General features: G+C 37.1%; 1 protein-coding gene across 5 annotated transcripts in view; it reads left to right on the forward strand.

The window, feature by feature from the left end:
• LOC117400173 (kinesin-like protein KIF13A) overlaps positions 1-23,194 on the forward strand; it is a 122,134-nt gene that overhangs the window by 29,549 nt on the left and 69,391 nt on the right. For all 5 annotated transcript variants that reach the window (XM_033999649.3, XM_034920320.2, XM_034920339.2 and 2 more), the window contains exons 3-4: positions 13,717-13,729; positions 20,757-20,817. In XM_033999649.3, coding sequence (XP_033855540.2) covers positions 13,717-13,729; positions 20,757-20,817 — 74 coding nt within the window. The remainder of the gene's footprint in view (positions 1-13,716; positions 13,730-20,756; positions 20,818-23,194) is intronic.

Consider the following 23,194-nt stretch of genomic DNA (forward strand, 5'->3'; position numbering starts at 1 on the left):
TTTGTCAACTAAAAAGGGTCAAATAAAGAACCAATGTTTCAAGTACAATGCTACAGAGAAGAGTTGTACACACGCATCGGATGTCAATTGCCAGCCATCAAATGACATAAATATTTTGTTTTCTAGAAGTTTTATTTAATTGAAAAATTCCATTCCGCTCTTGGATTTCTTAAGACCATTCAGGTGATGAATACATGATACCCTTTCACGTGACTGGGCTGTGAGGCTGTCACAAACTGCATGACCTTTACTGTTCAAAAATTAGATTAGCAGTTTAACATGCTAATGTTGTAAATAACACCAAAAGCTGAACTATGAGTGACTTCTTTCCAACATGTGTACTTTATTTCAATTGAAATGTATTGGTCTCAAGTTTTTTTTTTTTGTTTTTATATAGTGTTTACCTTTGCACTGTTTGTATGTGAATTTAGTTTTTGCTTTGGTGGAGTATCATTTCCTCCTGAGCCATGCATTACACTAGCGTTGCAACTATACACCGGTTGTACCGTTATATCGCGATACCGAAATCGTTTGTCAAATCATTTACCTCAATATTACAGGATAATGTTGGTAAGTCAGAGACATGTTGCATCATATAGCAAGCCACACTTGGAAACATTCCTTCCTTCCTTCTGATTTATGTTTATGTCTTTTGCGTTTTACGTAGTGATGACAGCTAGGGCTGTTTTTATTCCATTTGGTACACACCTTGTGTTGTATTAGATAACTAATAGAAAGCGGTTAAGCAAAATTAAGCCTATAATTGCCTTTATTTATATAACGAGGGGTGGGTGTATATCTTTTACAAATGACTGTAGTCCCAAGTCACTCAGTCTGGAACATTTGTTTCCAGTGAGTACGAATTGGTTGTAAAATAACATTGAGTCCCCCTTTTATTGTGTACTGCAGCAGGGTTGTAGTTTTGACCTGGAAAAAATCACAGATGATGAGCTTCGTCAGTGACCCACTGGCCTTAATCCTTCACCGAAATACAGCATGGCTTGTTGGCTTCTGAAGCTCTTGCAGATATAAGTAATCCCTCTAAATACAGAACAGAGTGATTTTTTTTATTTTTTATTTTTTTCATAAATTTAATGGCAATACTAAATTAATGATTTGATCTAATTGCAAGGGTTATTCACAGTAAATAGTGAATCTCCAGTATTTACTATTGTATGTATTGATTTATTTGATGTACTTGACGAAAAAGTAATTATAAGAAAATACATTTGCATAGTAAAGTGTAATCCATGATGGATAAACATCAGTCATTCAATACAGAAAAAATATAACACATTTTATATCCTGACAAGCCTTATTAACAAAGATAGTTAAAGATTGTGAGAATCGACAACCCATTGCCTTGTCTTGCAAGTGGAATTCAGAAACAGCTGCCATTACAATTTCAGTAGGACTGACTGAAGATTAAATTCGACTTGTCTCCAAGGTGTTTAAATTGTTTTGGAAGGCTATGTGGCTGTTCCTGAAGTATCGCCACTGATTTCAATCGGGCAAGTTGGGGCAAAGTCTGTGCTCCAGCATAGCCCTTGTATATGGCAAAACCTGCCAACCAAGCGCCTACTTTCAGCTCCTTATCAACAGTATGAGGTCTTGGCAGTTGTGACAGTCTTACAACAGGGTTATTCCACACAAAATGTACAGCATTTCTGGATCATCACCACCTCACTGATTTTTGTGATATAAGCACAAGTTTGTATCTGAATCCCTTTTGAGTTCTGGGGTGCTGAAGGGATTTCTGGCCTGATGTCCACTTTGATGGGCCCATAACTGTATAACCATTTACCCTGTCATTGCATATATCGTTTTTGTTGTTACAGAGGAGGCCATTACTGCAGTGGTTCAGGAGTTCTCACAAGTACAATATGACATTTTTATTGCCGGCATGACTCTATTTTCTACGTTTGCCTCTAGGCATTAACATCCAATAGCTAACAGAGGAGCAGTTCTGTATGTGTAGTGAGTATCAAGAAGATATCTGAAATACTTTGAAAGATCTGACCTCTCAAACATGGCCCCCTTTCAATGCTCATCTTCATCCATCATGGGCACCCCCCCAATAAAAGGCCTATAACTTAAGAAATAATGAGAGTTGAGAGCTAATATGTTGGAATTCTGTCTAAAACACTTCCAGCTACAGGTAGTGGACAAAAAAATGGAAACACCAATGTAAAGTCACTTAATGGGGCGTTTGGCCACTATGGTATCCCGCTCTGTGGAGTTCTCGGTGGACCGTTTTTGATGAAACTGGCTGCTCGCATCCCAGGTTGAAATTTGCAGTCAATTGATTTGCAGTTGCTCGCCTGTTTTGCCTTGCACTTCGAATTAATGCACGGATTTCATGATCTTGGAGTATGCGCTTCCGACCACTGTTGCCCTTTGCTGATGATGTCTTTACCTCGGAGTTCCATGCCGACATCACCTTAGACACCGTTGCTCATGGAACATCAGCAAGTTGAGCTGTCTTGGTCACTGAAGCTCCTGCCAAACGCGCCCCAACAATCACCCCTCTTTCAAAGTCACTGAGGTCTCCTCTTGCAGCCATGCTAGCCATAATTATAGGCAACCAGGCCTGTCCAGCATTTTTATACATGACCCTGAGCATGCTGGGATATTATTTGCTTAATTAACGCATGAGCCACACCTGTGTGGAAGCCCTTGCTTTCAATATACTTGGTGTCCCTCATTTACCCAGGTGTTTCCATTTTTTTGTCCACTACCTGTACTTCCATATGCGATATCAAAAGAATCTGACATGGTGAGGTGGGGACCATTGGTCCAATTGATGTGTAACGACCACACTGTTTTCTTGGAACAGAACCATGCTGCTTTTTATGTTCTAGAATCCATGTCCAAAATGTATTTACACAAACAATTAATCTTTCCTCTTATACACAAATACACAAGTTTGTTTTTAGCCACAAGTGAAATGTTTCTTAAACCTTGTAGATGTTGCCACTAAAGAGAAGAAAATAGGTCTGCACTTGACCATCATAAAGAGTATGCTAGTTCAGTGATACAGTGCACACACTGAATAGAGGTTGTTCATGCATGAAGGCCATCCATGAATGTGTTAATGAATTATATTCCTTTATGGGTTCCAAGTGCTGCTAACAAAGAGGGAATTGTCACTCAACAAAAAAATTGCAGAATGACCTAAAATTACTCCACCAGTGCAAAATACAGAGAACAAGAGACTAGTTATCATCTTTAGATAATCCACTGTTAAAACATATTGGAGAAGTTGAGAAGTCTTTAGGCGTCTACAGTATTTATTTCTTATACATTAATATGAGAAAAAAATCATGCAACTTATAACAGTTAAAAAAATGTAGCCCAAGCTGATAACAAGCTTGAAAAAAATACACATTGAAAGGGAGGGTTCCACAAAATCATAAACACCTGGTCAATTATTAGGCTGATGTAACATCTGGATTAGGCTGTTAGCATGACTGTTTATTGACAGAGGGTTTACTTGACAAACCCAGATAATTTGGTGTTAGTGCTGGGATGCATCACTATATCACAGCCTGTGTTAGATGAGCAGGGTTTTGCTTCCAGACAAGGAGGGGTTAAAGATTCAAACTGGCAAACTGATTCAGAGCACTACACCCTTTGGTGTTGTCCGAGTGATAATTTCTTCAATACAATACTGATTTCAAATCTATTGAATACCTATTTTTGAATTGTTAGATACATTCCCTTAAATTACATCTCTCGAATAACACAGTGTTTTAATTCTGGTTGAAAATGCACCTTTAATGTTTAAACTGGAATTGTTCATTTAGGAGTTCATATATATATATATATTCTCTGATTTAGCCTATTAAGGAAGGGTTTAGGCCCATTTACAATCTTGTTTACTTTAATAAAGTATATATTTGTTGTTTTCCCAAATATGCCTATGGTAAATGCGATGACTCATGAACAAGTTGATAGACAGTAATGCTCTTATTCAGGGGTAGAAAGTTTGGTGCTCGAGCCCCAGAGAAATGCTACCGTAACAGGTACCGTGGAACCGGAAGCTCAATAGAAAGAGTATGTTATTGAAGATTTAATTAGTCTGCTGAATTCCTATGATCATCCGTTTGAAAATATTTGAAAATGTAACTGAATATTAGTCATGTGAACTGACATTGTATAAAACAAACTAAAGTGTTCCTTAAAAGGATACTCACTCTTAAGATGGTTAATACTTGGTTAATACTATTTATTTGTGTCATGATCCAAAAAATCTGTTTTAAATTTGACGTGGCCTTGTGGATAGATAAAGACTATGGCCCTGTCCACATTATGCCTTTAAACTGTATTAGTTGCCTTTAAACTGGCTTAAAAGTGCTAAATACGGTTAGTGTCTATTAGATTGCATCAGGTAGTGCGGTTTATCAGAAGTGTGGACGCTGTAATACCAATTATGTTTGGCGAAATACTCAGAACAGATCCTGAAGGCAGGATTGGCTGATTTTTTTAAATCAAGTTGATTTAAATCACTTGATTATTTTTTTTTTTTTTTTAAATCATTGATATAAATCATTTTTTTCATTTACTACCTTTTTATATAGTTTCTCAAGGAACAAACAGGAGAAGTATGTTTTAAAAACCTTTTATTAACACAAACATCTTAAACTCTTGCTGTCTATAAACTAAAACTCTTTGGGCTGTATTCTGATCACAGCGCAAATGCGAGTGCAAGTGCAAACAGCGCTTGCCCCCGATTTCTATGGCGCATGAAATGGTATTCACATGTCTTGCCCCGTTAAGAGTGCCTGCCCCATCATTAACATATTCGCCAAAGCGATTCTGATGACAGTGCAATGGGGTCCCAAATAGACAATTGATCACTGTGTTAAGACCCGCTGAAACCGGGTTTATTTAGTGGTGCAATCAGGAACTTCAGCAATTGAACACACTATAAAATGTAAAGTAGTCCTAAGTAACAACTGCGTGTGTTTGGACTGACACAGAAAGAGGAAATCAAAGAAAGAAAAGTAAAAGAAGAAAATGACTGGGATGAGTGAGGGATATTTTTCTCTGGCATACTCCATCGCTAAATTCTTGTAGTTCACATTAAGAGGATGCCACAATAGTAAATTTGCTTTATTTATGTATTCATTTAGTTTGATATGTAACTATTCACAAACCACCATTTCCAACATCATTAAATTTACAGTTTGGAGGTACTGTAGAGCAAGTTTTGACGAGAGTATTTATAGAGGACATTTCACTCTGGGAACTTGGAAGCAACTGAACAAAAAACCTCAGTCCTTTTTTATTTTTTTATTTTTTTCCCCCCAATGCATTCCTCAAGCTTCTGTTGAAAGACAGGAATGAACTTGCAAATGAGGTTTAGATAGTGTATTTACAAAACATTGTTATAAATAGAAAGATGATAACCTAAACGAGCATGTTGGCTCGTACACCTATGGGAAGTTTATTCTCCCATTTGCTGCTGCGGAAATTAGTTTTGAGTGATACAGTAGTTAAGGAGAGACTATGCACCAGTGATTACAGCATCTGGAGATTACACGAGTAGCCCTGTACTGTACTATTGTTAACAGTACATGTTTCATATCTAGTAATACACTGTACAACCACAGCTTGTTTTTTGACACATCCATTTACCATTCTTCCATGCCTCCAAGTATTTTTTTTTTATTGGTGCAACAGAAAGATTGACACTGGGGCAGGTTTTGTCCTAGGTCGATCTGGCTCTTCAGTGGCGCACTCTGTGTTCATGCTGTAGTAGGCGTGATATGGTATCCAGTCCACCTGGTAAAATAGTTAATGACTAGTGTTTTTTCTGACATTTTGTTATTCTTGAATAAAATTAGTTTTGTTTAAAAATCTATGAACAAAGGGAACATTTTTGTACATTGCGCAGTACTTGGATTTTGGAGCGAACAGACTGGAATGCTGAAATGTTTTTTTTATATTTTGAATCTGCAAAAAAATAACACATATCGACATAGGTTAAGATAAAGCAGACCTAGCTTGAAAAAAAATGGAATGGACTGGAATGTTAAAAGATGTGTTTTTAAAAGTGGAATCGGCATGGTTCTCGCCACGAGTGTTTATTCCTTATATTATTGATATTGATGTGTTTTTTTTTTTGTTTTGTTTTTTTAACTGCCTGTTTTGTCACGTGTAACATAAAAAAAATTGTTTATACGCCATGCTTAAGGGATGAGTAATGATTAGTTAGTGATTGTGACAGTAAAATGATTATAAATGGAACCTGCACAAAATATTTGAGCTAGGTTTCCCCAAGTTTAAGTCTGTATTTCAAATGAGTTTGTTAGTAGCTTTTATTGTTGTTGTGGACTACTTAGCTGTCACTGATGTTCTGTGTCGATGGCAGTGTGCTGTGTTTATTCATTTTTAGAAACAGAATTGGTGATGCAATTTGCAGTTTTCTAATGTGGTAGTGTAGGTGGTACACACCAGGAGGCTGTATGGTCCAGTGGTTAAAGAAAAGGGCTTGTAACCAGGAGGTCCCGTGTTCAAATCCCACCTCAGCCACTCACTCATTGTGTGACCCTGAGCAAGTCACTTAACCTCCTTGTGCTCCGTCTTTCGGGTGATACGTAATTGTAAGTGACTCTGCAGCTGATGCATAGTTAACACACCCTAGTCTCTGTAAGTCACCTTGGATAAAGGCGTCTGCTAAATAAACTAATAATAATAATAATAATAATAATAGGTGCTGTGAAACTCAGGAAAGAGCAAAAATGCAGCACTCTGATTGGCTGAAACACTTTACAGCATGGTGATGCAGAGTCGTTCTTAGCATGAGATGGGATGTTGGTGTGGTTCAGTTGTGCGCACCATGTGAAATTTCTGGGGGCACGCCTGCTTGACCATACACAATTAACTGTACAAGAAGGCAAACCTTATATTCATTACTTAATATATTACTTGATTGTGTGTTAGATTAGCATTTAATAATATGTGAGGAGAGTATTAGCTGGTGTTGGATTCGAGTACTCAAGTACTCGGAAATTGTAATGCTCGAGGAATATATTTCTCAAAAATCCCATCCCTAGTAGACAATTACTATAATTGTATACCATACAGGTCTTAGATATGTGATTAATTGATTAATAACAAGTTACACATTTTTTAATTTCTCTTTTTTTTAATGTTGAGCTTCTCTCTTTCAAAGCTGTGCATGTATGATAAGGTACTTGATTGTATATATATCCATTTTTATTCACTTCATTTAATTTATTATCCAAGCCTAGTCTTTAATTCAAGAGAACTTGGCAGAAATTCAAAGCTCATTAACCTTGTACAATACATGAACAAAATATATCTGGTAACAAATATCAATTTGCAGCAGCAAGAAACATATCTGTTGTTTTTAGTATATTCACATCATCCTAGAAGAAAATAAGTCGTCTGTGTCTATAATAATATATATTTTTTTTATTATTTATTTCTTAGCAGATGTCCTTATCCAGGGCGACCTTACAATTGTTACAAGATATCACATTATTTTTTTTTTTTTTTACATACAATTACATTATTTTTTTACACATTTATTTTTACATTCAATTACCCATTTATACATTGGGTTTTTACTGGAGCAATTTAGGTACAGCAGCAGTGTCCCCCACCTGGGATTGAATCCACGACCCTCCGGTGTAGAGTCCAGAGCCCTAACCAGCACTCCACACTGCTGCCCTATCCGGTCAACTTTAATTGATTCGCCTCTCTGACTACTATGGACATTGCCTTTAAGCCTTTAAGCAGATGTATTATTTAAGCACTCCCAGCAAGGGATAGAATAGGGGTCTGGCATCCTGCTGGCATTGAGAATTTACAATAAATCATATTCTGTGCCCCCCACAGTCCCAACAGAAGAACAAAACCCCCATACAAGGTGTGCATGTTTTGAATTGGAAGTAAATGGATACCACTGCACTTCTGGGATGGATTGCTCATTAAAACATTTTGCATGTATTTGATCGATTTTAATATTAATCTGTTCTGAGATGCCAGGATACACAAGGATGGGGTCTAAGTGGGGTAAAGCAGGCAACAGATGCAGAGACCCCCGTCGTTTTCCATTTATTTATCTGTCCCAGTATTTGTTGCAGGATGATAGTGTTTTTTTTCAAAGCTGATTAGTTTTGCCGTAAGTTAATACATTATGTGGCACTGCATTAAGAAGCTGAGGATCTTTCAAGAGAGTTTTAGGTCTTTTTTTCAAAATGATGAAAACCCCCATATCCCCAGAATCTGTTCTCAATAATTTAGACAGTGGATAGGCAGTTGGTGCTGTGTATATGACAGGACAAATGTGATATGGCTATTGTGGAGAACAAACTTCAGTTTCTGACTTTAACTTTTCTGTTGGAATTAGAGGAATGGTCACGCTGTCCTGTACAGCAATTTAAAAACCCTTTAGGTGTGAATCTGTGCTGCACATAAACACCTACCTGGCAACATTGTTTAAATGGACAGCAAAACAAATAATGACTCATATAACGCATTATTTTTGAACATCCCCCTAAATGCAAAAAATATACCCTTATTCAATCATTTAAATTTCTCATCAAGCCTTGTTTTAATATTGGATGAGGTTTCCCTATTTTTAATCCCATTGTAATTTTTCTTGTGTGGTATTAAGAGAAGAATAAATGTTTCCACATATTAAAACAAAAACAAACAAAAAAAAAACACAACACAATGCTCAAGTGACTTCGGAAAATTAAAATATCAGTTTTAATCCCAGTCTACTTAATAGTACAAGCAAGTTAGTGTTATGGTAATTTTATCTTTCAAAGCTGCAGTCCCACAGTTATGTTCAGTTTTTATAGTAACACACATTTCCTGTTTGACAGTTTAACTGCATTTTTCCTTAGTTTACACTCCTGCTATTACTTGAAGCAGGAGGTTAAGAATATCCATAAGCTGCACTGCACCGTAGCTCTGAGGCAAAACAATGATTTTAGTTTTTCAAATGTCATATTTTCAAAGGCTTATTTAAAGCAAGTTCTGCATTGATTTTTTTTCCCCCTCCATTAAAGAATATTAAAGTTAACCTCAGGGTTGTATGGGTTGTATTTGTAAGAGTTCAGCTGAGACTTAATTAGTGCTCTAAATAGAAATCCATCTAGATGAATACTAATGGTGAATTTTTACTCTTTCCGATAGACCGTAATTGAATGTGGCGGTGTGGCAGAAATACAATGATTCTTGGTTGTAAATCACCCTCCTGACCTGTGAGGGCGCTAAGCAGCGAGAACAGAGTTCCTGGGATGGGCTGGCCTGACAGTTCTTTCCCAGGGTTCAAGGGAAGGGAATTATTGTTTGGTCGCCAGACCTGGAATTCCAATAAAAACATTTCCAAACGGAATTACAATTCACTGTCTGCTTCTTTCATGAACTGCATCACTCCTGCACCTGTTGCCACTCAGCCACTTTGTCACAGACGGACACTAGACTAGACAGTTCTTGGTATTTGCTGATATTTAGATCTTCAACTTAGAAAAAGCTCTGGTTATTTATAATTCTGGGGCTACTGATTTTCCGTGATCGAGGATTCGCAGACGGAATCATTGGGAATTGGGAACATTAGGAACAGAATCAGGCATTTTGGTAATGGAATTTTGCAGTGTTGTCTTTTCACCTCACAATTTCAGTTTTGATTTTTTTTTTGTTTGTTTTTTGCACTACTTGCCAACTTGATTTAATTCGTCATGTGACTTACTCACGTTTCTCTGCTGAAACTCAACATGGCGGCTGCACCAACGAAGAAAACAAAGTAATATTTCAGCGAGACAGAGCTAAAACATTTTCTGATGATCTATATGAGGATGATTCTATTCTGCAAATGTTGCTTTCATTCAGTTGATCATGTACCAGTCTATCCCATTAAGATCATATTGCCAGTCATAAACACGTAGAGAACAAGAAAGCAAAAAAGACAGCGACAAATGCAAAGCACTGCAGTCTTCTATGCTGAAAAACTCTACTCCACTCTACCTGCATTTAATAAAGCTGTAATCAGCAATGTTAAACCATGACCGTTTCTTAATTAAATTATATTATCTGACGATGAAGAAACAAGCTCAAAGCTATTTTTCTAGCTATACAATCCTTAAAGGAAATTAATCACTTTACTGTGTAAAGGATGTAGTCACTACACTACACACAGTTTGTTTCATAAAGACATTGTCTGGAGAAACACCTCTTGTTAAATTTAGCAAATTACAAGGCAGAAATAGCAAAGAAACAATTGGGAAGATTAATTATGCGTGTACATTAAAAGGGGCGCTATTTAATACTGTGTAGAGTTTCATATTTTCTTCTATTAATTGTACTGGGGTTGACTTCCTGTCAGTGTCACTGGTCTCCACAGTTCCAAGCTCTGCATTTTCTTGACAAATTAAGTAGTTTTTCTTGTCGGTATTGCCTTCTGTACCCCTCAGCTTTCAAATGAAAGAATTGTTGTCTGTGTGTAGGTTTTAGTTGAGGTGCAGACCACAAAGCATTAAATATTAACATTGCTGGCGCTGTGTCTGATGCCAAGGAAATAAACAATGTCAGCTGTCTGCCATCACCTCTGCACATGGTTAAAGTTGAATAGGCAAACGCTAGCTGCCCCATGACAGCATTGCTTTAATAGGAACATCTCCTGTTGCACTTTCCACACAGTGTGAATGAAGATATAGAAAGGCCATATGCAAAATACACTTTATTACAGAGGAAAGCTCTGTCAGATATGTTGCTGCCACATTAAATTTAAAGGGAAGCTAATTTTAAACTGGTATTACCTGGAGTCGAATAGTAGCCACTCTGTTTGGTCTTCCAAAAAAAAGCAGCGTTGTTATTTATGGTATTACTAGTTAACCCTTTGCGGTCCGTTTATTCAGCGCCTCTCAGGTGCGTCAGGTCCAATTTATTTTCACCTGACACGCAGTTTATTTTAGACACGCTGTTTAAAAGTTTTTTTTCACAGTAAAACAGGTTTAAAAGGCACTGCATATCAACAGGACACTCAGTACCACCCCTTGTTCGCTGTATTTTTCACATACCTCTTCATAGTCGTGCATACCAATAAATCATCTCCTGAATACTCGTTTTATCACCAAACTCCTCAATAATGCGATCAAAGTCATTATTTTATTACTCTAACATCTCAAAAAGCTCTGCAAATGTCTGATATTCTTTGAGCGCTGAATGCAGAAGCAGCTATCTTGTTTGTCTGTGTTATGGTGCTGGGGCTGTCTGTATTCATGAGATATGCCCTTTTTTTCCAGCTCCTATCGGTCTCACTCGGCCAGTGTTTTACCTGTGTTTTACGTCTTTTTGATGATGTTGGACAGGGTCCGACATTGGACCGGAAAGGGAAAATTGTAATGTTGGACCAGGTCCGACATAGGACCGCAAAGGGTTAATATAGCTATAATTCAAGGAGAAATGTGAATCTCATTACAAGATTCTGATTTATCTAGATCTGTCTCTAGAACTCCAAAACCTAGGTACAGTACCCCTTGATGGTTAGCTTAATAAAAGGTGGATAAAAGAACAATCAAGTTGGTTAAACATGCCGAGCACAAACGATTATTGTATGCTATACAATACAGTAACTTACATATCCATACATTTGTTTTTCAATTCATGCATGTTGATCAACCTATATCCAGCCAGGATAAACCAAAGCTGGATTTTGTTGTTTTTTTTTTAAGAATTTCACAGTACAAAGGATTCCACCTGGATTGCATCCACTTATTCTTGAGGTTAAACCTGGGATAATGATGGATGGGTGGTTGGTGAAATTGAAATTGAATGCAATTCCACAGAGCTGAATATTTTGCAATAAAATCCAGCTGTGGCCCTAAGAGTACTTGGTTTGGGGAATACCATAGCAGAAAGTGACCCACAGATGAGACGTGTTATGAACTCTATAACCACTCTTGCAAGTGATCCTTACTTTTTAGTACAGTGATTAAGACGCTCACTTTAGCAGGGGTCGAAATTAACACCCACCAAATGCAGGTTAATTTCACATACTTGTACACTTAACATCGCTTGACTGTCGTTGAAGAGCAAGGCGACTGGCGATCATCGCTGTCGCGTCTCTGTGCAGTTCATTTTATACCGGCAATCGCCTTGCTCAACCTGCAGTCGCTGACAGTTCAAATCAACTGAACTTTGACCTTGTCACTGACCTTGTTGCTATCGTTATTACAACGCCAAAATGGATGACTGGTTGTTTGTCGAGAAGGTGCTCAGTGTTTATCCCTGCATATATGCAGTCGATAGAGCTGATTATAAAGATTAGATGAAAAAGGAGAATGCATGGGTATCAATTGCTGAACAAATGCAATCAACTTGTGAGTATTTCTAGCTCACTGAAAGTGTAACCGGTGAAGTTTTAATTTGAATACAGCGACTGCTGTTTTAAACACATTGTATATTACGAAGAGCCCCAAGTCCAACACGTTGTTGTTGTTGTTGTTGTTGTTGTTGTTGATATTATTGCTGTGCTACAAGATTTTTTTTTCAATATAGGATAGTATGTACAATATTTTCTGTTTTGCATGCTACAAACTCTGAAAAAGGGATTCAAATGATTGCTAGTAAAATATAATGCAACCACGTTAAATAATGTAAACTCTTATTTGCTTTTTACAATGAATAAGGATACGATTTTGTCACGGAGGTCACAAAGCGTGAATTTGAACAAAAGTCAGTGAAATCTTGGAAATGGATGTAAAAACACATTTGGTTAGGCACTGCCTTTATTTCCTTTGAAATGCAGTATGCCATGCACTGAAAATACAAATCTGCGAGTATCTGTAAATTGTTTGGTTGTGTATGCATGCAGAATTTACATGTAGCTCTGTAGGTCAGCGAATTAGATTTGTATTAGCTGAGCGAGCGTGAACAGACCATATGTTACTGTAAACTCTCGGTTGTGATCTTCACATACATACATACATACAGCGCTTGTTAATTTATTTTTTTTAAACAAAAAGTGGGCTTGCATCTTCAAAAAATATTAATGACATTACACTAGCTTTTCATACAAAGCTAGTGTACCCAAGTAGTCTGTTGAAAATATACTCGCTTTCTCTAAAACTAAACATTACTAAACAAAATACTTTAGATTGCCAGAATCAAACTGTAGATAAAACGAGAGGTTTATCTGTTTTTTTTTTTCTGATATTTGTGATGCCCCGTTTCTTGGACACGTTGTTGCCTGTGTGATTTGAACTTTCAACTCTGTTTTTTTTGTTTTTATGTTTTAAAGGGGCAGTGCTCTGTAGGCTACTCAGAAACAACCAATTTAAACGTCTCATTCTTATCACATTTATGTCAGACACGCACAGAGAAACAATGCATGAATACGTGTATCATTCAGGAAGCTAATTTTGAATGTTATGTAAACTGTTAAGGGTTAGGGCTACTAGGTCAGTATTTTGGAGCCATTTGAATACTAACAAAACAAGTAATCATTTCAGTGGTAAGGAATCGTTTGCCATTGAAGAAAAGTCATTCAAGGAAGAGAATAGACAGTTCTGCGAATGTCTGTGAAATGTATCTGCAAACAAGCGAAATACCATATTGTTCATATATATGTTCATGTATATTTTCTCTTCTCTTTTCCATGGTCGTCCTGTTTGTGATTATTCTTCCACTCTCATAATTGTCTTGCTGGATGGTGGTCCTTGTTTCTCGTTGAAGAAAACAAACCAAGGTATGTATACTGTTACTGTGCACATAGACAACTTGCACTTATGTCAAAACTTGCAGGATTAGGGAGTCTCAATACGAGGATAAGTGCTTATGTTATCCTTCAGGTTTAAATAGAGAGGGAGTGTAATTAGATTGACTTTACCTTATTTGATAATGATTCAGGTTACAGGGAATACAGTTCACACGGTGGATTATTGCTTGTGATTCCAAAAACAATTTAGGTTAAAAAATGTGCTCTGTGTGTGCTCGTTATTTAAGCTTGAATCCGTTTTGATTTTAATTTCTTTTTTGTCTATTATATCTGCCCCCCAACACGCACACCACACTCAAAGCCTTAAAGCATTTACAAATAACCGTTGACTTTTATAGTCATCTCAGCATTTCTTATTGTGACCCATTGTGTACCGTGTACTGTCCATTTAAATGCAATAGTTTTTTTTTTTTTAAATATTTGCATACACATTAATCAACTGTGATATATATCTGAGAACACCACCTTCATTTTGCCTTCTGCATTTTGTAGCAATATGTAGTGCACATAGAGAGGCAGTTTTAGGATTGGCAGTGTGATAAAAGTCAAGGGGTGTTTATTTCTTTGTGAACCACTTTCATTGGCCTCTGAGGTAGCAGGTTTCTTTTTAAAGAAGTGTCTCACTGCCTTCCATTAAGACCAATTGTGAGCTCTTCTTACAAACTATGAAGCACTGCAGTGTTGGCAGCGACTGACTTAGTTAACAGAAAGCATTTTAAGTGTTCTTTTGTTCACACACTGATGGCCATTTACAAGGAAAATCTATGCAAAGCTCAAGAATAAAGCAAAGTAAACTGCCTCATATAATGGGATGGGAATAACTTTTAACAGGAACGTCTCACTTGAAATTTAGTGCACAGTGTTGCTTTGGAAACAGTATATATCTTGAGAAAAAAATACTTTTTGTAACCAGGTAACCAATGGACTGCACTCTTTCAAATCTGTGCCTTTTGGTTCACACTAGAGAGCCACAAGCTATCAAATGGTAACAATGGTCCTAATTGACTTTTTTCATTTTCTTTTTTCTCTTTTCTTGAGGGTCAGGAGGTTTCAGCATAAAACTCCGGTCAGCAGTTTCACAGTTACACTGCTTTTTGTTTTTGTTACTTTTTAGATGCTGGATATAGGTCATTAATATGAATAACTAATTGAAAATATATCTATACATTAAAACTCATATTACAGAACCAATTCTGTTTGGTGCTATACAAAAGTAATATGAAAATAAGTAATTGATTATATATTACTACCTTTTTAACATTGCTTGACTGAGCTGAGTCCTCTGATTGGTTAAGAGGCATGTAAAAATCTCACTGCAGTGTACTGCTGATGAGGTAGGTCCTTAACCTTTTGAGAAGATTGCACGTTAACTGTGAAAAGTGCAGTGAGCGCCCATGTTTTGGCTTGTTTTCTCACTGCTGGAATAGTTATTTATCCAGTTGTTTATTATTCAAACGCTAATAAAAAAAAAAAAAATCATACTTGATTTTCATCCTATTTCCTTGGTTGTTTTATTTTTTTGTTTTAAAGTAAACTTTGTGTCTGTTTATCAATGTATTTATTATTCAGATGACATGAAAACATTCATAAAATCACTCTGGAAGTTCACAACCCTGGCCTGTATAAAGTGAGAACTGCTGACACCTTGGACAAAACAAAATCAAAGAAACACACCTGAAAGTTACAGTGGGCTTCAGCTTTCAATATCAGTACCCCATCGCAGTTCACGTGAAATTAGAAAAAACTGCCTAGAAGTAGAAGCAGTTGCTATTTGCATTGAATGATTCAGGCAGTTGTTTGCATCATCAATGATCAATGTTCAGAGGACGAAGACGTGGAGTGCGAGCATCGCCCGTACCTTTTGCTAACGCTACATCGACTTCTCCTGGGCAAGTCAGAAAAAAACATAATTGAAATCGTCAATTAACTTACGCAGCTCTCTTTGCTGATCTGCAAGTAACTGTTCCACCATTGGAAAGTCTCTGGTTCTAGGGGCCTCTAGACAGGGTCCTAAATCATCCTCTACTTTGCCAGGGGCTATAAATAAGGCCTACCTTGCCTGCTGGGGCTTCAACAAATTGATGTGATACATTTTGCGTTCATTACGGCGATCAGGCTGCTTAATTTCGTAATTTACCTTTCCTATAGCCGAATCACCTCATATGGCCCCTGCCATTTAGCACACAGTTTTGATTCTGACGTTGGAAGTAGCAACAGTGATTTGTCGCCTGGCTAAAAAGTTTGAATGTGTGCATTTTTATTGTACTGTTGCTCTTGCCAGTGCTGAACTGATTTTAGATTGTCCTGTGCCAATTGGCCGACCAAATCTAGGCAATCTCTAAGTAGAAGCACATGCTTCGATACATTTTTGGACAAGCCTTTGTGCTCCTCCCACCCCTCTCTCACCAGATCGAGGATGCTGCGAGGCTGTCAACCATACAAGAGCTTGAAGGGGGAGAACCCTGTCTAACTCTGCGGCACCTCTCTCATTGCAAAAAGGAGGTACGGAAGAAGCGTTGCCCAATGTTTTTGGTCTTGAATCACAAAACGTCGCAGCATCTGCTTTAAGGTCTGATTAAAATGTTGCACCAAACCATCCGTCTCTGGATGATAAACAGAGGTTCGGGATGGGACGTATTTTTTGTATTTTGTATACTCTTATCCCTACATTGACGTTAATAATAGCAGTGTGTATTGCACAGTTTAAACCTCGGGGTACAGTCCCGAAATAATAAACATGGTATAAACACACAGAGAACACAAACATGATCACAAGTCCAGAGTGAGTGCTTTGGTGCAAGTGGTGAAATATAGTTTTTGCCCTTTAGCGACAGCTCACGGATCGTGTTAGCCATCTAATAATGACAAACGAGTATAATTAGATGGACAAACAAACACAAAACACTCGCAGTGACTTTTACAGTCCTTCAACGGTTCTCTTGCAAACACAACAAAGGAGCAGTTCGCTCGGACCCATCCCCTTTTATACCTTCAGCCACGCCCCCTTCGTTAGCGAGTGCAATCGCTTTTCGTCTAATCCACGATTGCCACGTCACCTCCCGTCTGGGGCGATGACTTGGTGTACTGTAGCTCCACACCCTTTCTAGATGGCCGACTTCCACCTTTCTGCCAGACCATCCAGTCCGGGGGAACACTGTTCCCTTTACACAGCTCCCTCACAGGGAGATTTATAACCAAGATTCATTCTTTCTGTCACAAGGTGTTTTCTGTATTGTTTAGGATATCACAAAATAATTACTTGGCCTTTTGACACACATATATATATATATATATATATATATATATATATATATATATATATATATATATATATATATATATATATATATATATATATATGTATATATATCTATATATATATGTATATATAATTTTTTTCCAATCTGCATGAAGATTGGGATAATAAATGTACCACTCATTGGTCTATATGCTATTAGAAGCAATTTGTGACTGATACTGATTACTGCAGAGTATTATGACATTTGTAAAGCATCACTAATTATAATTTGTAAACCTCCCAGATCATGTCGGCCACATTTTATATTTGGAATTCCATTTGAAGAGACAACATCCTCTCTTCCAGCTGATGTCAGCATTTTTTTCATGTGTGCATCTTTGTTGAGTTTTTGTGTTTTATTGTTTGTTTGTTTGTTTGTTTGTTTTACACAATAATGTAAAAATTGTAGTATAAATAATCTTTTCAGTCTTCAATCTAATTAGTAAATCTGAAGGTTAATTTTAAACTGCAAAGTTTTCTTAAATTGGTTGCTAATGAGCTTGTAGCAGTGTTTAATTTTCCTTTCACCAAAATGGTGCAAATTGCAGTTTGATGTGAGTAATTAATTTATTTTATTTGAACTTTTTCAACTATTTTTAGTGGTTTCAGGACTAAGAAACCCAGCTTTACTAAATGTAAACAATCCTTGTACACTCAGTATGTAAACTTTTTCCCTTTGAAGTGAATTCTTCACATGGTTTGTAAAAGTTAATACCTACAGTAAAACTTCAGCTAGTGATACAAATTTATAAAATGATACAAATTTCGAATTTAATTCAATTTTTGTTGTCAAGTGTAAATTTTCGGCATTTTTCTTGGGGCTAGTGACATCACACATGAAATAAAATGCACTTGTCATTGTATTTAAGAGAGCCCTTGGCAACATGTCAAGATTCCCTGTTCACAGCCACAGTTGTAAACCATTGAATTATCCAAAATAAAAAAACCAGTCTAGAATAGGCACTGCTGAGATTGGTGATGGATGTACAGCGCTAGGTAAGAAGACGAAGATTACCTGTGATATGGTTTCTTGGTAGTCGATGAACTCCACACACATAATATCCCTCCCTCCTTTCCCCCTTTCTTTCTTTTTTTGTCCGATTTTCAAAAACAAAAACATAGCAATGTTACTAAACAGGGGTGGGTTTTTATGGAGGAGGGACAATATTCTGGCACCAATAAGGATTATTTAAGGATCTCTGGGAAAGAGATCGGTTTGTTCTCCTGACCCAGGCAACATGGAGACTCATCGACTATGTGGAGTTCATCGACTATGAAGAAACCCAACTGCTCTTTTGTATGAATCAATTTATGAACAAGGAGGCTGTGTGGTCCAGTGGTTAAAGAAAAGGGCTTGTAACCCGGCGGTCCCCAGTTCAAATCCCACCGCAACCGCTGACTCATTGTGTGACCCTGAGCAAGTCACTTAACCTCCTTGTGCTTCGTCTTTCGGGTGAGACGTAATTGTAAGTGACTCTGCAGCTGATGCATACTTCACACACCCTAGTCTCTGTAAGTCGCCTTGGATAAAGGCGTCTGCTAAATAAACAAATAATAATAATAATAATAATAATAAATGAACAGATTATTACTGAGATAACCTAAAGGCCTTGGACATACATGCCACTTACATGTTGGCTATGCATCCTGAGTTCAACGCATATGCACCGACTGCAGCATTACTTTCCAACAAATATGCATTTGAGTCATGGGTCACAAATAAGTTTATAAAGCTTCTTTGAATTACAGAAAAGGGACTGGTTAACTGCTCCTGCCAAAGTGCCAGTGAGTCACAGTGTTATCTTCCAACTTGTTCTTTTACTTTTCTTTACACTGAGTTTTCTATCTGCCCTGTTCATTTAGAGGCTGACATGCTGTCACGGTTGGAAACTTACTCCCAAGAGATGCTGATGTCAGCACATGACCCATCTGCTATTGTTTCGAAGACTTGTGTACATTTCAACATGGCATGCCATAAAAACTCAAACAAGTTTGAATGTTGATGCGTAGCACTTTAGGTATTACAAAGGAGCTTACTACGTAGTCCTGTACACTGAGAAGGTGTTTTTGGAATAACCTGACCGTTTGTAACTTGTATTAACTATTTTAATTTCAATAGTCAGTAGCGCAATAAATACATACAACAATAAACAAACCTTTTATTCAAACATGAAAAATGTTCTCTTTTTAAAATGAATTACATTCTCCATATACGGTTAATGTTGAGCTGCATCCACAAGTGCCAATTTAGTGTGAGGTGAGATGAAGCAGTCATCACTACAAGATTAGGCTTCCTCAGTTTTGTTTCCTTGGTAAAATACCAGTCTATTTGTAAATGCGTGTGACCTGTTCTAGTAAGACCAGAACAAAATGAAGAGCTGAAACCAATTGGTTTGCGCCTGCTGAGCACCAACCACACTTTTCTGAGCCTTTTGAAACCTGAAGGGTATAAGATATATGAGGATATCCAAAAAATCTGTTGTGACAGTATGTTACACTACTTCAGACTGCTTTCAACACCACATGCAGTGCCTTAGGAAACAGAGACTGCAGGGAGTTTACTAGACTACCAAGAGATCTGATTTATTAATCAGTTAGACTCTTTCCATTACTTTATTGACTTGTGGCACCCCTAGATGCAGAGTAATTAAACACGTAAATATTATTCATTAGTGCTTTTTAAATTTGATTAGACTTTGAGAATGCAAAATGCCTAATAAATTATCAGAGTGCACCAAAGTAGTTGAAGATACTTCCCCTTGAAACAAAAGTGCAAAACTGTGTCTGCTCTAGGTTTTAAGATAACCACCTTAAAATACTGAAGGTTTATAAGACAGTGAGTGTCTGTTTGAAATTCTGTACATGCTGGATTGTTCCTTGTGAAGTTAACAAAGGTTGAAAACTCAGAAGTTCACATTTGATTTTAAATCGTTTTACTTCATATCTTGGAAATAGGTGGTTGTGACCTGTTTAGTTGTTTTTTCTCCATAAACCCACTCAAAAATGGCTTCCTGGTGTGACTTCATATGAAACCACTGATAACTCAAACACAAACATTGACTAGTGTATAATTTTTCTTTTTTAAATGTGCAAATGAAAAAAAAATAATTAGAAGCACTAAAAGACGAAATCACAAGAAACTGCTCAGATTGAAGCTGACCTGTTCTAACCTCTGTAATAAAAAACCTGAAACTCTGGATTTTGAAACAGAAGCTGTTATCCAAAATGTATTCTTTGTTCTACATTATATAACCGTGTTTGTCTTTTGATGCAGATGTTGATCTGGACCACATATCTCAATAACTTCATATCTCTTGCTTGTATAAACGTGTATCATGTCCCCTAGTTGCATGGTCATTTACAATATCAAAGACGAATTTTGTGATTGCTGAAACTTTTCTGCATTTTATTTCGAGCTGTCTCGTTGTTAATAATCTTTGGGTGATGGCAGTAATAATTTAGGCACTGGGGAATACTCTTATAGATTCCTTTCTCTTTAGACAGGAGCGTAAACCAGCTCGAATGGCGAACAATTTGATCAAATCTGAATTATTCACCGACACCTAAATGAGTTAGAGCTAGCAGCAGTGATGATTTATTTGGGAGGGGTTGCTGGAGGCTCACTGGCATATTCCTTCATTGATGTTCATGTGATTGTCTCTCTCTTCTGTTTTTTTTTTTTTTTTCGTCTCCAAACAGGTGTTTGCCTTCGACTACTGCTTTTGGTCCATGGATGAATCAAATGTTACAAAATATGCAGGTGAGTCACTCATGTACTTTACACAAAATGACAGATTGTTTTATAATCTCAGTGGAATTAAATGCTTCTTGTCATGCACTTGCATTCCTATATACCGTATTCCTTAGAATTTAAGTTGCCCTCAAATTTCCCACCCTCAATTTGAGGAAAAAATAAAACATCAAATAAATATGCATTTAGAAAGATACAATCTCAATTTCGCATATGGAGACAGTTTGCGGCCGTCTGCTATCACACAGCATTACAGTTATGCGCTGCTTCTCATTTCCAGTTGTGATTACTCACCTGTTTTACTCCCAATTTGTGAACTGTGGTATTGCTTGGCATGTCGAAAAATATAAGGGTCTGATCAGCATTTCCGATCTGTCCAAGCTGGTACTGTTTGTTAGAAATGCTGAAATTGTAAACGCTTCTCTTTGAATTCCTCAGGCTGCCTGTATGTCATGGATGATTTGAGATCGGGCAGTAACGTTTTGGTTCGTCTTTTCTCGGCAGTCAGTCACGTTGCTGTTTGTGTACTCTGGTACTCCCGGCTTTTGTTGATTTTTTTAATATGCATCACTACTGTACTCCAATTTAAGATGCAGGCTATTTTGAGAAGCAACTGCATGTTGGTGAAAGAAATGCATATTATAATTTTAAACGCTATCTCTGGGAACTACAGTTTACTTGCCTTACCGTCCAAGAAATCTGGTACTGATTTTCCATCCTAGATCATTTTCACCTCAGCAGTGTCTTCAAGGTCAAATCATCTTGCTAGATGCAAGGCTTGTTGGTCATTAGGAGAAGTGTCACGAGTGACCCTAAAACCCTTCCTCCCTTGCACAAGGTGCATGCACCTTTTTTGAGTGAAAGGTGTATGTGGCAGAGATGCATGGCTCTTTGATAGAAACAGTTTAATTTATTTGAAGTCTTCCCACTGATGATGGAAATGACAATGTAGAGATGGGAGCCCAGTTAACAAGATTTAGGTTTTTCCAGGTATCAGGCTTTTAAAGACCGTCACCCACACCTGTGGTGGCTTTGACAGATTCACCGAGAGCAGAAACTGACCCAAGACTGTCACAGCTACTGGAAGCAGGCTGATCTTTGGGATACAAATTGAACATTTGTGAAACTGCAACAAATATTGTAATGACTGTATTGTATTTTTATAAGAATATAAAGTCAGTAGAAATATTAAACAAATTGTTAAAACATACTATTCAGAAAAAATGTTAGCATGTACTCTGTATTAGTCTATGAGAATATTGTTGGATTCCACTAGAATAAACGGCACTATAAAACCTTTTAAGCCGTTTCTTACCAAAAGATGGATATGAGATTTTGAACAACCTCAAGCTTCTGCCTAGACTTCAGACAGGAATGGAGTGAACTTCCCCAATCCAGGAAGGAATTACCTTCTTTGCTGTGCTTCCCTAACACAGAGTCTGGAGGATCTGAACTATATCTTAATTCTACTCCTGTTTTCCTGTTTATTCTAGTATAACAGTAGAAAAATATTAAAAAGTGGATGTGTAAGGTCAGGCCGACCTGCTGAAAGTTCCAAACCTCCCTTATCATGCAAAAGCATCTTTTTTAATTAGACTCAAAGCCTCAAAACATTCTTATCCAGCGAGAAGAGAATGGCAAACTCTATGAGAAACAATTTAACTGCAATAAGTTTGGGGTTCTACTATAGTAAGAAAAAACAAAAATATTTCAATAAATAAGAAAACTGTGAGATTTTAAAAATATGAAACCTAATATAATAACCTTAAGTAAATGCAGGAAGATGTTCGTCTGTATCAAAATATAGCAGTTTTAATATTCAAGGTTGCATTTGCTGCTAAGCAGGTGCCTAATTAACCTCTTGCCTTCTGTGTATACCAATGGAGCAAAATAAAATTACAGTTTATAAGAGGGACTACTATATTGAAGTCTCTGAATTAGAAATACATGTTATAAAATCATTTAAAGTTAAACTGTTATACAAATTAAATTATTGTTGAACGAACATATTACAGTTAAAAATGAGAGAAGTTCAGTACTAACCAACGCTGTCAGAATCTTGTAATAATTGTACTGTCTTTTAGAGAATATAAAACCAGCATAAATAATATTGCAGCAAATTATGAACAGGTTACAAGGATTTGAACTAAGAAAACTGAACAAGTGTTAATGTTAGAAAATAAGCTTGTCTGTGTGCCTTTGTTATTAGTGCACATACACTCTTGGAAGCTGGTCAGACTTAAAAATAGGGCCTCCCCTATCTTTAAATTAATAAAGACTATCGCACGCGGAAGCCTGTGTTAACCTTGGCAGAAGCATGCATCTCATTTAATTAACTTGGACTCTGTGGACGCTTTAGCGGTTTGCATTTCTAGCGAAGGGCTGG

Source organism: Acipenser ruthenus, chromosome 4 (genome assembly GCF_902713425.1).
Source record: "Acipenser ruthenus chromosome 4, fAciRut3.2 maternal haplotype, whole genome shotgun sequence".
NCBI lineage: Eukaryota > Metazoa > Chordata > Actinopteri > Acipenseriformes > Acipenseridae > Acipenser > Acipenser ruthenus.